The sequence below is a fragment of the Candidozyma auris genome, chromosome 4 (assembly GCF_003013715.1).
Source record: "Candidozyma auris chromosome 4, complete sequence".
Taxonomy (NCBI): Eukaryota; Fungi; Ascomycota; class Pichiomycetes; order Serinales; family Metschnikowiaceae; genus Candidozyma; species Candidozyma auris.
Window position 1 is genome coordinate 831416 of NC_072815.1, and position 14641 is coordinate 846056.

Consider the following 14641-nt stretch of genomic DNA (forward strand, 5'->3'; position numbering starts at 1 on the left):
AATATTATGAATCTATTAATTGTCGTAGTCTTCGTTTGGACTATTGCCGCGAGATGGCCGAATCAGCGTTTGAGCGGATCGACCCTTGGTACCTGATAGAGTGGCTCGAAGATGCGTGCGCAGTAGATGCACTGTCGACTTCCCCATCAGTGTTCAAGTTGAGCATGGTACCCGAGCCTGTGAATATGTCATCGTCTGCGTTGTCGTAGTAGGATTGTGCTGGATTCTTGAGGCCTGTGATTGGGTCGTTCTTGGCTACTTCATCGATCTCCTTGATGAGTTTGATCATGGAGTTCTCACCAAAGTTGATACCATACAGCACTTTGATGGGAATAATGCCTTGGACCCAAGCGTCCACGATCCTAGCTCGCTGTTTGGTGGCGAGCCTTGATATAGGAAACTCTCCCCTTTTTATGAACGCAACAATGTCGATGATTATGTGGTGCTTGCTGAATACCGTGTTGACAATTAGAGGTACCAACGCTGCTAGGTTTTTCGTCTTTTTGGACTCACACACAGCGATGGTGAAATCGGAGGCCTTGAAAACACACGAGCCATTTGTATAAATATCTGGATGACAAGATTCTATCGTCGCTTCAATGTCGATCGGAAAATGATGCAAGCCCATCACCTCAAATGTATCGGAAATCTTGCCCAAAACGAATAAAGGTTGGAATGAAGACGTCTCCTCTTTTGCGTTCCCGTTGTGCGAGTTTTTGGAAATATTTATATGATGAAGGAACCCTAAATCACCGGTTCTGAGATACGTCATGTCAGGGTTACCATCAACGATCTTTCCCAAGAATTGGCGAGAGGTGAACTGATCAATTGGGCCCCTAGGACCATTCGTGAACGACGTAACATTTGCCTCTGAGCAAACCCAAATTTCACCAAACTCCCCTTCCTTGCACAATTTGCAAGTCTCTGGATTGACAATCGCAACCTCGGTGCAGACGGGAACAACACCCGAATCCTGAATTCTAAGTGCATTGGGAAATTCAAGTTGATTCACAATCGATACGTAACCTTGCCTCAAAGCAACAGGATCAAGGTAAAGATCAACTGGTGCCACCGTCATGTAGCACCGAGTTGAGATTATTGGATTGAAGCAGTGGGTGTAGACCGCAGATGCAGCTGCAGCACTGAGTTTGATAGGCTGGAATACCTTTGCAATTTTCTTGAGTAAGTCAATTTCAACTCGATTCTCCGTGCTTATCATCATGTTTTTCAAATATGAAAGATTGAAACCCTTTGGAGTAAACCTAGTCACCGCGTACTTGAGCATTTGCTCCGTGACAAAGACATCTTTGACCTTATACTTCGCTAAAGACAAAAAGAAAGCCAAAGGGTTTTCAGCGAAATTAACGGGCGAGCTTAAGTACGTGGTTGTGCCCAAGAATACACCTAAAAGACACGCCTGGACGAAGCCAATGCCAGCCGAATGCCTCACACACCCCACGATAGACGATTTTGAACTGAGATTGCAGGTTTCTTTGAACACTTTGCAAATGCTGACAATGTTCTTGTGACTGAGGCAGGCGCCAACTCTATAATGATCCGAGGTAAAGTGCAACCAAACTAGACTAGTGGTCGTTTCGTCTCTGAACCTTGAGTCTGATTGATATTTAGCAATCTTGGCATTAAGAGATGCTGTGTTGGAAACCTTATTGATCTTGCTTGTGCTCTTAATCTTTAAAGCTCGTTGTCTTCTGTGGTTCATCTTTTTGAGAGCATCAGCCACAGGTCCATTCTTCATATACTTCTCGACATCTTCATTAACAAAGACTTCCTGAATGTCGAAGTCCTTTACAACTCCTACAAAGGCGGGGAAGTCCTCACCAATTCTGTTTGAGTCAAAGGGAAGCATTGGTATCGGGATGATACCGAGCATGAAACAGGCATAAACAGCAACAATGAAGTCTTCAGAGAGCGAGTACATCAATATGACATACTCGCCACTCCTTAAACTTGTTTTGGTCATTATGTGGTTACACATAGCATAGACACGAAGCTCAAATTTTTTCCAAGTCAACGGTTTCAGACTGCTTTTGCCACTGGGATCAATGTTCTGAAATGCAATGCTGTCTCCAGAGTGAGCGACACGAAACTTCAATATATCCACAATGGACTTAAAGTCGGTGAGTGGAGCACCTGTCTTGTCATCGACAGACTTTTCTCTGTAGTCTATGGAGGTGATTTGAGGCATGAAGTTTGATAAGGAGGCGCTTCGGAGTTCAGATGCGTAAGGTGACCATATTCCTCCCAAAACATCTTCACCATGAGGTAACATACTTATCGACTGGCGAACAAAGAATTTAACAAACTCAGCTCGCAAAGTTCCCTCAAAAAACCGCTTCTTACACAACATGTTGGCAATTTCTAAACCACCACTTCTCATGATTTTTGGAAGAGTGTCACAGTCGACAACTACCACACAGTATAGGCGAAGAAAGTGATGTTTGTTGAGAGTATCGAAACATTTTTGAGCAATGGCATTCAATACCGGCTCGTTCAACGGGGCTGCAGCATAATCAATCTTATCTCTCTTCGTTCCCGAGGTTGAAGACAGGTCGGAGTCATCAATAATTCTTCGTATCACCTCGGCTTCCACAATTGCCACCGGCAAGTATTCGTTCCCTATGAACACGTCGAAAATGGTGCAGTCGTAAACCTCTCTAACTTCACTGGCTAAAGTGGCGAGTAAATGAGAAACATAGTGGTAGCGGGTTCCATTGTCGACATGAAGTTCTTTTTTAAGTCTCTTATGAATCTTTTGGTCAATCCAGCTGACCCTCTGTCTAATCCTATCCTCATAGAGCCCCAAAACGTAGACCTTTCCGGCATGGGTAAAACCCAAGAGACCAGTTCGAAGAAATTCTTGCTCCATCGTTCCATCTGCATTTCGACATTTGGCATGAAAAATCTGCCTTGATTCTCTTTTAAGGCCATAAAATCCTCCCGACAAACAAGGACTGTCAACCCATATTTCACCAAGTTCCCCTTTTTCGACCACGGACGACGTCTCTGGATTTACCACCGCTAAAGTCGCATCCGGTAACGGATAACCAAAAGCATCTACCCTCAATGAGTCACTAGAGCGCTCCTCCATCTCAGATACATCAGTCTCAAGTATTTTTACAGTGTTTCGTAAGAGAGCTTCTTTTTCTATCATGACAGAAGAAATCTCGTCCGTAGTCTTGAAATTAGGTCCGAGACCCAATTTTTCTCCTCCACCGACCCAATCACGCATGGATATCACCATACCACCGTATTCACTAAGAGTGAGCATCGGTATGATAGCATTGCGAGGTTGCTGACACCCTAATGGTTTGAGATAACGCTCGGCGAGTACTTCTAATAGCTCTCCATCAACAGAAAGTGCATTAATGAGAACCCATTTGATTGTGGAAAAATCAACACGCTGAGTTTTAGAAAAATAACGAGTGGTGTTGGGCGACAGTTGGTAGTCATAGGTGACTCTCTTGAGCCCCAAAAAGTCTGCAAGTAAGAGGTTCGCCCGTGTTTTAGAGATTATATGGGCGTAGAGGCCTTGCACTTCCATGACCTTGGGTGGCGCCCAAACAAGCATGTTGCCAGAGTACACTGTGAACATGATACCCACAATGAGGCCAATGGAGATTCGGAGATCAACCGTGGCCAAAAAAGTTCTTTTCCCTCTTCGTGGAGAGCTGAGCGGTTGTTTGAGCGAGTAACCAGAGTCCGGTAAACTCAGTAAGGACATATCTAGGCAGTTCATCTGATGAAGAATATTGCAGTGACTGATCTCGATGCCTCTTAACTCACCCACGGGAGATCTTGAAAACTCCAAGTAGGCCAGTTCGTTTTTCCCAGCCAAGTGTTCATCTTTCTTAGCTGATTTACCAAACACATTCTCGATATCGGAACGTTTTGCAGAGCCCAACTCAGTGGTACGCAACCTAATTACCTTGGGCGGCCATGTGATTTTTTGATTTGTAGCCGAGATTCTTTCGATTTCTTTCAGCACAGACTCAGACATGAGGACAAACGAGGTCGACGTCAACGTTATGATCTCAAACATCTCTTGGAGCGAAACATCCTGGTGGATAGGAATTGCTGAGACTCGAGCCATAAAACAGCCATAAAGTGCCACTGCAAACTCACAAACCTCTCCGTCTTTGTATAAAAGCACAGCGTTGTCGTTGGGTTTTAGCTGGTGCCTGTGTTTGAGGTCAGAGGCCACTTTGGTAGCCTTCAAGTAAAGCTTTTCCCAGGAAATTGACAGCTGCTCCTTCCCTTTCGAGTCAAGAACCTGAAATGCTAGATCCTGTTTATACAACGACGCTCTTTCTTTCAATATTTTCGCCAACGACTGCTTGATAAAACTGTCACTGTCGGCCCGCTTACGAGGCATCAACACTTTTTCAAGCAGCTCCGCATCCAACGGCCTTGCATTCTGCTGCTTCTGGTGGAGCTTGTTCACCTGCTTCATAATCTCCTCTCTCCGGTTAATGTATGTCCATTGGTCAATGGTTTTGTTCACATAGAAGTCTTCTTCTAGCTTCTGAAGAAGCATCATCATATCTAGCGGAAGGTCCCTCAGGCCCATAAACTGGGGCCCGCTTGGCACCCTCTCGTGGTCTTCCATGGCTAACAACTATACGCCAGAGAAAATGCGCCACTTTTTTTACCAGTAAAGTATGGTACCTTTTCTAAGGTGTAGCTGCTTCGGAAGGTACAGTGATTTTCAACTTCGCGATATAACAATATAGCTACTGTAGAGGGGCCACGGTTGGAACGCTCACCTACTCTGAAAAATGTTGAACTGGGAGGACCGAAGGAAAGGTCACTATCAATTTGTAAAAGTTGACTAAAACTTTGAAACCTCATGTATCTCTTATGTTGAGAATGCCTGCTAGAATGTACTCATTATCACATACAGATAAAATCTTCGAGAGAAACTCTCAAGACTTCTTTGTCCTCTTGCTCATCTTATCTCGTCGCCAAATGTCTTCGTCGGCGAATCCATTCACTATACCATCTCTATTCTTTCCCATTTCACTTCCTGTCGCAAGTCTTTCATTATCTACACTTTCACCAACCTAGACGTACATTCGTAAACTACACCATCAAAATCCAGCTTCTCTTTTCAAAAGTCTCAAACTCTTAAATGCTTGTGGCAAGGGTCCACATAAAAAATCAAATTCTCTTTTGGCTCCCACGGAAGAGCCGTGTTCGACTCACTTGTGAGCAATGCCGGGACCCTTGTATATTAGTTCATCGGGAACTGGGATCCCTTTCATCCGACACAACTCCACCAACTGCTTGTTTTCGTCCTTCAACTGGTCAATGTAGTCTGCAGACTTAGTTAAGATGCTAAGCTCCGAACGGTTCTCCTGCTCTGTCAACGTCGGCGTGAGAGACACAATTCGGTCAAACTCGGCACGAATATTCTCTCGCCTTTTCTGCTCAGAGGCTATGTGATGCGCCTAATTGTTGTTAGTACAGAAAGATGAGTGTGCTGAGATGCCATGAGAAGTCCATTTTGTGGGGTAAAGGCGGACTGGTCAACATACCTTCTTCTGCTCTTCTGTTAAATTGGAGGACTTCTTTCTCTCGACCTCATCTGAGGACGGTTCCTTTTTAATTGGGTTTTCCATATTAAAAAACGTGTTTCTGGGAGTTGGCTACTTTCCGGTCTATATCTAAGTTCTTGTTTCAAAGTGCTGCCCCGTGCTTGTTTGGTTAAGACACGACCATCAAAAAATGTCGTAGGAACAAGCCAAAAAAGTCGAAAATATCATTCAAGGGGCCGGAGTATGAATTGAAATAATAAAACATTGCTTAGGCAGTTTTAACAAAAAGAAGTCTCCCGGGGGTGAGTCGAACACCCGATCTCAAGATTACAATCACATTACAGTCTCGCGCCTTAGCCAGCTTGGCCACCGAGAGGATTTCTGACGAAAGAATGGTGTGAAATAATTATATCATAATTCTTAAAGTTCCAAGCTTTGAGCTGTTGAAGTCAAAATAAGTCTTCTCTTTTATTTATCACGTCTTACAGCTTGCTCAAAAGATTTAAAGCTCCAAAAGAATTTTAGCGACGTCTACAGTATGCAACGAAGGTTTGTCGAAACACACCGTTCTTATGAGGATCAGGATATCAGCGATGAAGACGACTTCGTCGATTATAATAAGGTTGAAATGAACAGACTACAAATGTTTACATAATTATAGAGAGTTTGAACTTCTCTTCGTACAGAGGGACTCTCGTGCAGAAATAAGAGAGTACTTGTATTGGTTTTTTTGTTTGTTCTTTTAGAATATAAGCATTTACTCGTAAAAAGAGAAAGCACATCAAGTTTATAGCTCACTCTAAGTACACAACTGTTTGGATATCAGCCCTGAAACAAGGAACATATAGAGTACTAAATGGCAAGTGATTGCGAAGACTAAGTAAAATGAATGTCACAGAATATAATCGACGTCTAAATTGTAAGCTTCTAAATAAAAGCATCATAAACTGATGGTCACCGTCGAACTAAGGATTGTCTTTTCAATCGAGACCCAAGCGAACGAGACAACTCTACTGAATGGCTGCAAAAAGCGCCCGATTACAAACTGGTCTGAACCGACAACGTAAGTGTTCTCCAAAAAATAATTTCACCAATTTTTTTCAAGAGTACCGTCACAAATATCAGAAAGTTTGAAGTCTCTGTAAGCTTCCCTCGAGAAGATTGCATCACAAAACTTACTTGGGACATTTCCGTATACGTCACCTTTTTCTTGACCAGCAAGCAAAAGAGTCGAAGAAACAAGATGAGCTCTGCCTTTGCCTTTCTAGAGTCCTCGAAACAGCCTTGAGATGAAATTCCCTGTATCCGTATCTCGTATACTTCTTGGGCCACTTGGACACCAATGAGACATCGCACAAGTGAATTCTTCTAGTGACGTGGGAGAAGGGATAGAGTTTCAACATTGGAGAGTGCATTTCGTTACATAGCAGAGTGATAGGTGCAAAACAGAAAAGGTGATCAGCTGACATCTGACGGGCGTGTTGGCGAACTTGAAGAGTGGGCATTTCTGGTACAAAAAAGAGTAGTGAGAATTGGTACGAAGAGTCGTCGCAGGGAGGTCCATTAGAGGTGCTAAATCCCTGAATTCTGAATCATCTTCACTCTTCACATCTCAACTTTTGCGGATCGGTAACGCAGGCGGTGGAAGAGCTCTGCCAGTAGGAGATACTTTTTCCCTCCACAGGCTCCCATTCATTGACTCTCAAGAGTCGGAGCGGACGCTTCCACCAACTCTCAATCTCGAACCTCCTCTGCTTGACATTGTTCACAACAACTCGATGCTCTCGTTGAAACATCTGCAACACATCTCCCGGCTTGACGTCGCAAGTGAACTTTGAGCCAAGGACATGGCCTGAGCTGATTCTTGGGTCCATAGCGAAGCCCATACCGAACAAGGAGAAGGTGATGGATGGGCCAAAGCTGTTCAGTGTTTTAACTTCCAACAGCCGACTAACACTTGTTGTTGTATTGCAGCGTGTGTTGTCGATGCAGCCACTTAGAGGCAGCCACGAGCTCTCAATCGATATGAACTGGCTATTCTTGAAACTGGTTTGAACAAACCTATTTTGTCCCGTAAGATAACTCGCAAAGCCTATTTCATACTTGAGTGACTCTTCCAAGTTATTCAGGGAGAACAACTCAAGCAAGTATTCCGAAACGATTATGGAATTGTCCTCTTTTACTCTCACCACTCCATGCTCAAGCATTGAGTTTGTGATATCATCGAAGGCGTCTACTTCTGGGGCTGTCAGAATCTTCTGTGTAAAAATATCATGGATGCTTGAAGCAGAAACGCTAGCCAACAATACTAGAAAAAGAAGCATCTTTTGTTGATTGATGAAGTTTTGCCCTCAAATTTATGCCAACCACATCGTTTCAAAACTTACCCTACTAGGTGAGATAGCGTAAAGTGTAGAGTGTGGACATACCGAATCTGGAAGCTCCAGGGATTGCGTTGTCAAGTTTCCTCACCATTATATCTACGTTTTTTCTCTTTGGAAACTGCAACAAGAGCGACAAATCATAATTTTATTAATTGAGCTTAAATAGCATCTAAACACGAAGCAGGTAACCTACTCATTGGCAATCTTGGTGATAAGTTTGCCCTGAGGTTTGTCAGTGAATAGTCTGTGCCAAGTCAGCGGAACCCCCTTCAACGGGATTTCATCCTTAGATAAATCAATCAACGCAACACCTTCGGTCGCCTTGAGTTTACCTTCCTTGATGGCCTTGATCAACTCCCCGATCGCATAGGGAAATTTGTCCTTGAAATCTATCACGATAAATCCTTCGATGGTCAATCTGTTAGAAGTGATCTGACCCCAGGTTTTTACAGTGGCCAACGAGCGATCATTGTAGCCAGAGATAGCACCGCACGCAATCACACGTCCAAATCTTACAACATGCTTGAGTGCCCAGCTGAGAATCTCACCTCCAACATTGTCAAAATACACATCGACAGTCTCGAACTCCTTCTCGAGCTCCTCCTTCCACGAAGGGTTCTTATAGTTCACGCATTTGTCTGCACCGATCAGCTCGACCCAACGGCACTTCTCGTCGCTGCCTGCAATGCCGTACACTTTGCTGGCACCAAAAACGTGCTTGGCCAATTGCACAGCAGTAGAGCCTGTAGCACCACTAGCAGCAGAAATCAAGATGGATTGACCTTTCTTCAACTTGCCCACCTCTGTCAAACCGAAGTAAGCAGTCAAGCCAATGCTGCCTAACGTTGCAAGATACGTAGGCAAGGGGAGCCCAGCAGCAGGGTCAATTTTCAAGCTGACAGCCAGCTCAGGTACCACGTACTCATCAGCCCAGCCAAACTGCCCCAGCACATAATCACCCACTTTATAATTCGACAGCTTGGATTCCAAGACCTTTCCGATTCCGCGAGCAGCCACAGTTTCACCCTTCTCTATGGGCTTGAAGTAAGCTCTGGAAGCATCCTGGTTGGCCGCTATCCATGTTCTCTGAGTCGGGTCGTTCGACAAGTAGATGATCTTGACACGAATGTCACCATCTTTCAAAGCTGGAAGAGGGTTGTCTGTGAGCTTGAAGGTAGAGTCGCTCTGACCCCAGTTTAGGTTGACTTCTTTAGTAGGAGGTGTTTCCACAGCAATTCTCGAAGACATGTTGGTTTTGGTTACAAGATCTCGGACAATTGAGCTTATATATGGTGAATGCAGTGAAAACAAATGATGTTTTTCACACCCAATACTCCGAACTTTCCCGTCTTCCTGATGCCAGGGGCTTGCAGGCATGGTTGCGAAATCTACTATGCATACTCCAGAGATGATGAATTACGAAGGTAGCTCGACACTACACTGAATGGTGTAGAAGCTGCTCATGATACGCCAAATGATGCTTCCACACTACCAAAATAGACGGTCCGAAACTCAATTGGCTATTCTTTAGCCAAGGAGGTGGGGTTCATTGGAAGAGCCCTAATTGTGGCTTCTTCCGAGATAAAGCACGGAGAATAAGTTAGTGGCAAACAATTTCACGCTAAGGGCCGTGAGAATTCCAAAGCCTTGACTTAGAAGCCTTGCGTGGACGCTAGGTACGTACGGTGAGGGACAGTTTCGGAAAAATGACGGGAAGTTCGAGAAGTGATCAAATTTGGAAGGAAGCGTAAAAAGTGTTATTTGTTTGCGTCATTGTGTCCAACTGGCTAATATTGTATTCTTTTTCCTCTTTTTACCTCCAATTGTAGGCTGTGTATTCGTATCGGTTGGGCTCAGTGCACATTTCGCAGCTATGTAGGGTATGAAGTCTTTTGGATGATGTGCTCCAAAGAGTCAACAAGAGTAGCATAGAAGATATAAGCCACCAATGTTTGCACCATTGATGACTATGAGACCATCCAAAGCAGTCGCTGTTCTAGTCCATTGACGCATGAAAACTCGGATGAAGATTGGCAACCCCTGCAGCGCACGCATTTCGTAACTGTAACGGTTTGAGCGAAAAGTTCTGATCAGTCAGTATAGTATTCTCCGATTAGCTTCGCTAATTCGTAGGCATTCGCAGCTGTGTGTAACTCATGATCGAGTCGTTGTCGATATTAGTCTATCGATCGCAGCGAAAACATCTCTCCTACATTTCTGCCAACAAATCGAAGTCTGAGCTGGTGTCTTAACAATTACATCCTTAGAGACTCGAAAGGCATCATGACCTATAAAATTTTAAGAATCATTGCTTAGTTCTCTGTGATAATGTCTGTATTTCACAAGTAGGTGGAACCCTCGGAGTGCATACACGTGCAACATATAGAAAAAATTATCACCACAGTAGTTCAACAATCAAAGGAAACATGGTGTTCAGGTTCCCTGTGAAGTTTGAAATCCCCAAGCATGTTTACGTAAATGGAAGGGTGCTCAAAGATGCTTTCAAGAGAACCCAGGTGGCAGAATACGAGGTGACAAGAAATGCCCTCAGGTACATTGCCAGAAACACCACGCTCCCGCCAAAAGCCCGTTTAGAGGCCCAGTTGCAGCTTGCTTCGATGCCCAAGTACACAGCACCCACACAGGTCAAAGACCGTTGTATCGCTTCAGGAAATTCCAAATGGGTGATCAGCGACTTCAAATTGAACAGAACCGAGTTCAGAAACAGAGCCAGAAGGGGCCAGATCCCTGGAGTGGCCATTGGATCTTGGTAAACGAGAGGTGATGATTTGACAATTGTACATAGTAATAGAACGGACAGGGAAATCGATGTAGATGAGCGAGTGGAGGGAGAGGTTCTTGGTGATATTCCAGAGGGAATGTGAGTTTGACGCTTAGAGATGATGCTGATGAAGAAAATGCGATTATGAGACGTACTCGAGAAGGGTCAAGAAGCAGTGAGCCCAAGTTAGCAGGGCCCAAGTTAGCAGGCCCCAGCATGGGCATGCTAAGTAACCGAAAGAAACGAACTCTCTATATTCCTACAGTATCCAGATCACAAAGTCAAACATCCATGTACTGGGCAAATCTAAATGTGAAACATTTAAAATGCCAAGCTGGGCCTAAGACATTCGATCTGGGAAAGGGTTGTCAGCCTCTTGGCTTCAGGGAGCCTACTAAAGAACCGTGAACCCTACGAAGGCTCTTTGAACCCTTAAACGTCTCCCTAAAAGTATAAGTAAAATCCGATCTTTCTGTGACTACTCCATGTATTTCCCTCTAGGTATTACCAATCCACCATAGCAAGAGCCAGTGTATAACTTCCGAGTGCTCCGAGACTCTCGACTCTCGACTCTTACCCATGGACTCTGTCCCCTTGAGAATCTCACAAACTTCATCATGACCGACCGTCCCTGATAAGTACACAGATCAAAACAAATAAACTTTAACATTCCATTACATCATCCTACGTGAAGGTTACCAGTGCCAGACTAGTGGAGAATTTCGCAGCCAGTAGCCAAGGCCCTTTGTGGGAATTTCGCAGCAGCCCGAGCGCCATGGCCAGCAGCGGCACCAGCGTCCCAACCCTAAATTATCTAATTCAACACCACAACACCCCCAGATCAGATAACTACGCAGGCCTTGCACCCTTCCTCCCTCCAGCCATTTTTCCAGGTTGCAATTTGCAATCTTAACCTCCCACTCTAGCACCTCTTTCAGCCCGGTTGGACCCAACATTGGCTGTGGGGCCTCCATGACGCAGAGTGGTCGCCCGCGGTGTGGAGAGCGGTACGGCAAAAAGTAGGTGCGCGGAAACGGTGGGAGGGTGGGTGACCGCAACGCTGCACCAGCGACAAAACCCACCCACCACTAGAGGTGTAGAAGCTCATAGAACAGTGACTGTGCAATTGAGCAGCAGCGATCACAGCAAGCAAGCCCAAGGGAAAGGCAATGGCCCACTAAAAGTAAATAAGAAAGTCTGCAGGAGTTAATGTTGGACGCCGTAGTAGCACCCTGTTTGCAGCCAAGGTACACTTCTCACTGGCGAGTGCCGCGATTACTCTGGCTGTCTGCGGTTGGACAGCTCCAGGACGATAGGGGCTGCCTTGAAAGAAAAAACGAGAAGCGAGAAGCGAGAAGCGAGAATCTCACCCTCCAACGGCGGGACCCGCCGGAAGTATAATTCCCGTGGGACGTGGGTACGTTTCTAATTCACTCCTTCAACAAGCTCCAAGGCTTTTCTAAATTTTCTGTCCCCTTCGCTAATCGTCTGGCGTTGGCGGGTCTTATCATGAGCACCTCGTCTATCTGGATTATCGCACTGGCCCACTTATCGTCACTGGCCCCGTGGCCGCGCTGAGAGCCACACCCAACCGAAACGTAGCATCTCTACGCTGACTACTTTGTCTACACTGACAACAATAACTACCTTCACTACGCTGACTTCGTTTCGATGGCACCTGGCCATGACAAAATGCAACGTCATGGGGAACTAAAATGGAGACCCAACTTCTTGTTTTTCCTCTGGGGGGGTCCCCTCGCACCTGGGGGGGCCTCTTGCATCCATTTTTCCCGCGCCGTGAGTGGCCCCATCGCTAATTTTCCCTCCATGCAGCCATTGTGCGCCCCAGGGCCTCACTCTCGGCTCCTCTGGCGCCCATCTCGCTCGGCTCATATAACTCGCCGACCGCCCTGCTTTGTTTCCCCTACACCTCAACAACACTCAAGTAAACCCATTCACATCCATCAGCGTTTCGTGCTTGATCCTTCTATTCTTATTTTTTAAATCTTATCGTCCATATTCCTTCAAATTCGTCTTTGCTAGCACCGCCTAGCCCATGCTACATACTTAAAATCTCCATCGTCCACCTATGCTCGTTCACAGAAAACAACAGGGCCCCAAGCTCGATAAGCCCAACCGCTTCAACTTGGGCGGCCTCATCAAGAGGAAAATCTCGTGGAAGCGCTCCATAGACGGTTCCATGGGCTCGCTCGACTCTTTTGCTCCTCCCCAGCACAAACTACCGGACCAGCAACCGCTGCCCGCCACCCACAACCACTACTATACGGTTGATTGCCATCACGACGCCTCCCTGGCGCCTCATTACTCACTCACGGCTGCTAACGGCCACTATACCCATCTTTCTCCTGCTCACGACACCTACTGCTCCACAGCAGAGTGCATCTCGTTGCAAAACAGTGACATCACCTCTCACCACGGTGATGACGATGATGACGGCAAGATAGACGAGTTCGACAGCCTTTGCAAAGTCGACGATTTCAACAACTTGGCTGAGCCTTTGGTCGATGAGCTGCCGTCTTTTGACCCCAAGAATGAGGAAAATATCTCAGAGTACAAGATAGGCGGCTACTGTCCCATCAAGATTGGTGACCACTTCTGCTCAGATAAGTGCCGCTACAAGGTGCTTCGAAAGCTTGGCTGGGGCCACTTTTCCACAGTTTGGCTTGCCATCAGCCTGGAGGGGTCGTATGTTGCTTTGAAAGTGGTGAAGTCAGGTAAGAACTACTCCGAAGCTGCCATAGACGAAATCAAGATTCTCAAGACGCTTCAGAAGGGAAAAACGTCTTCTGTTGACAGCGTCGTCTCCTTGCTAGACTCCTTTGAGGTGACCACGCCGCTGGGCACTCACGTTGCAATGGTGTTTGAACTCATGGGCGAAAACATGTTGCATCTAATCTACAAAAAGAAAGCTGAACGCTACTCCTTAAAGATGATTCAGCAGCCCTTGCCTCCGGCAGTTGTCCCATTGCACATGGCTAAACTGATCATTCTTCAGCTTCTCCAGTCGGTGGACTACATGCATCGCAACGGTGTAATTCACACCGATATCAAGCCGGAGAATGTGCTCATGACTTACGAGGGTCTGATCCCAGACTCTGTTCGTGCTGCGAAGCCAACTCCTACCTTCCGCATTCTTCCATCGAGACCTTTGGCGATGTCCTTGGAGGAGATGTGCTCTTGCCCAATGAGAGTCAAAATTGCCGACTTGGGCAATGCCACCTACTCAAAGAACCATTTTTCTGACTACATCCAAACTCGTCAGTATCGCTCGCCTGAAATATTGCTAAAGCACAAGACTTGGGGTGCTTCTGCTGACGTGTGGCTGATTGGCTGCTTGATCTTTGAGCTCATCACCGGTGATTTCCTCTTCGATCCTCATGACGGCGCGACTTTCACTAAGGATGAAGACCATATGGCTCAGATCATCGAGCTCCTCGGAGAATTCCCTTCAGTGAAGTATTTGAGCAACTGCCTGAGGGCCACTGAGTTGTTTTCTACACCTACCACCTTGAGAAACATTCGCTCCCTCAAGTACTGGAGTTTGGAGGACGTCTTGATAGAGAAGTATAAGTTTTCTCCTGACGACGAGAACGTCATCTTGATAGGTGACTTGATTCGCAAATGCTTGAAGTACGATCTCGATGATCGTTACGACTGTGCTTCTCTCATGAAGCACCCTTGGTTTTCGTCCAATCCGCAATGGGACGAGGCGGCTTTGAGAGCTTTGCCTAATAATAATACCGAGATTCCCGGCTTCACTCACGAGGAGTAGGCGGTTAAATTCGTGCATAAAATACCGTTTTCGAACGGTCATTCTTCAATTCTATTTGGGTGTGTTGTTTACTTATTTGGGTTTTATAAACGGATATACATTTTCATGAGGTATTTTGTAGTTTTGA

The 14641-nt window shown here is 45.7% G+C and overlaps 6 protein-coding genes and 1 non-coding gene across 7 annotated transcripts; 2 read left to right on the forward strand and 5 right to left on the reverse strand. All coding sequences in view use genetic code 12, as the record gives it.

The window, feature by feature from the left end:
• Nucleotides 1–40: 40 nt before the first annotated feature.
• On the reverse strand, nt 41–4627 carry CJI96_0004061 (uncharacterized protein; the record flags this gene model as incomplete). Its single annotated transcript, XM_029037296.2, has 1 exon — nt 41–4627. One exon carries the CDS (start codon nt 4625–4627, stop codon nt 41–43), a length of 4587 nt encoding a protein of 1528 aa, XP_028888352.2.
• Nucleotides 4628–5219: 592 nt separating this feature from the next.
• INO4 (Ino4p) lies at nt 5220–5639 on the reverse strand (the record flags this gene model as incomplete). Its single annotated transcript, XM_029037297.2, has 2 exons — nt 5220–5468; nt 5556–5639. 2 exons carry the CDS (start codon nt 5637–5639, stop codon nt 5220–5222), a joined length of 333 nt encoding a protein of 110 aa, XP_028888353.1.
• Nucleotides 5640–5847: 208 nt separating this feature from the next.
• Nucleotides 5848–5931, reverse strand: CJI96_0004063. The gene has a single exon. It is a non-coding gene; the product is annotated as a tRNA-Tyr (tRNA).
• A 1222-nt stretch (nt 5932–7153) lies between these two features.
• CJI96_0004064 (uncharacterized protein) lies at nt 7154–7879 on the reverse strand (the record flags this gene model as incomplete). The annotated part of the gene is made up of 1 exon (XM_029037298.2): nt 7154–7879. One exon carries the CDS (start codon nt 7877–7879, stop codon nt 7154–7156), a length of 726 nt encoding a protein of 241 aa, XP_028888354.2.
• Nucleotides 7880–8128: 249 nt separating this feature from the next.
• On the reverse strand, nt 8129–9187 carry CJI96_0004065 (MDR family NADP-dependent oxidoreductase; the record flags this gene model as incomplete). The annotated part of the gene is made up of 1 exon (XM_029037299.2): nt 8129–9187. The coding sequence occupies one exon, from the start codon at nt 9185–9187 to the stop codon at nt 8129–8131; it is 1059 nt and encodes a 352-aa protein (XP_028888355.2).
• A 1178-nt stretch (nt 9188–10365) lies between these two features.
• MRP2 (mitochondrial 37S ribosomal protein uS14m) lies at nt 10366–10713 on the forward strand (the record flags this gene model as incomplete). The annotated part of the gene is made up of 1 exon (XM_029037300.2): nt 10366–10713. One exon carries the CDS (start codon nt 10366–10368, stop codon nt 10711–10713), a length of 348 nt encoding a protein of 115 aa, XP_028888356.1.
• Nucleotides 10714–12810: 2097 nt separating this feature from the next.
• CJI96_0004067 (uncharacterized protein) lies at nt 12811–14514 on the forward strand (the record flags this gene model as incomplete). The annotated part of the gene is made up of 1 exon (XM_029037301.2): nt 12811–14514. One exon carries the CDS (start codon nt 12811–12813, stop codon nt 14512–14514), a length of 1704 nt encoding a protein of 567 aa, XP_028888357.1.
• Between the last annotated feature and the right edge of the window lie 127 nt (nt 14515–14641).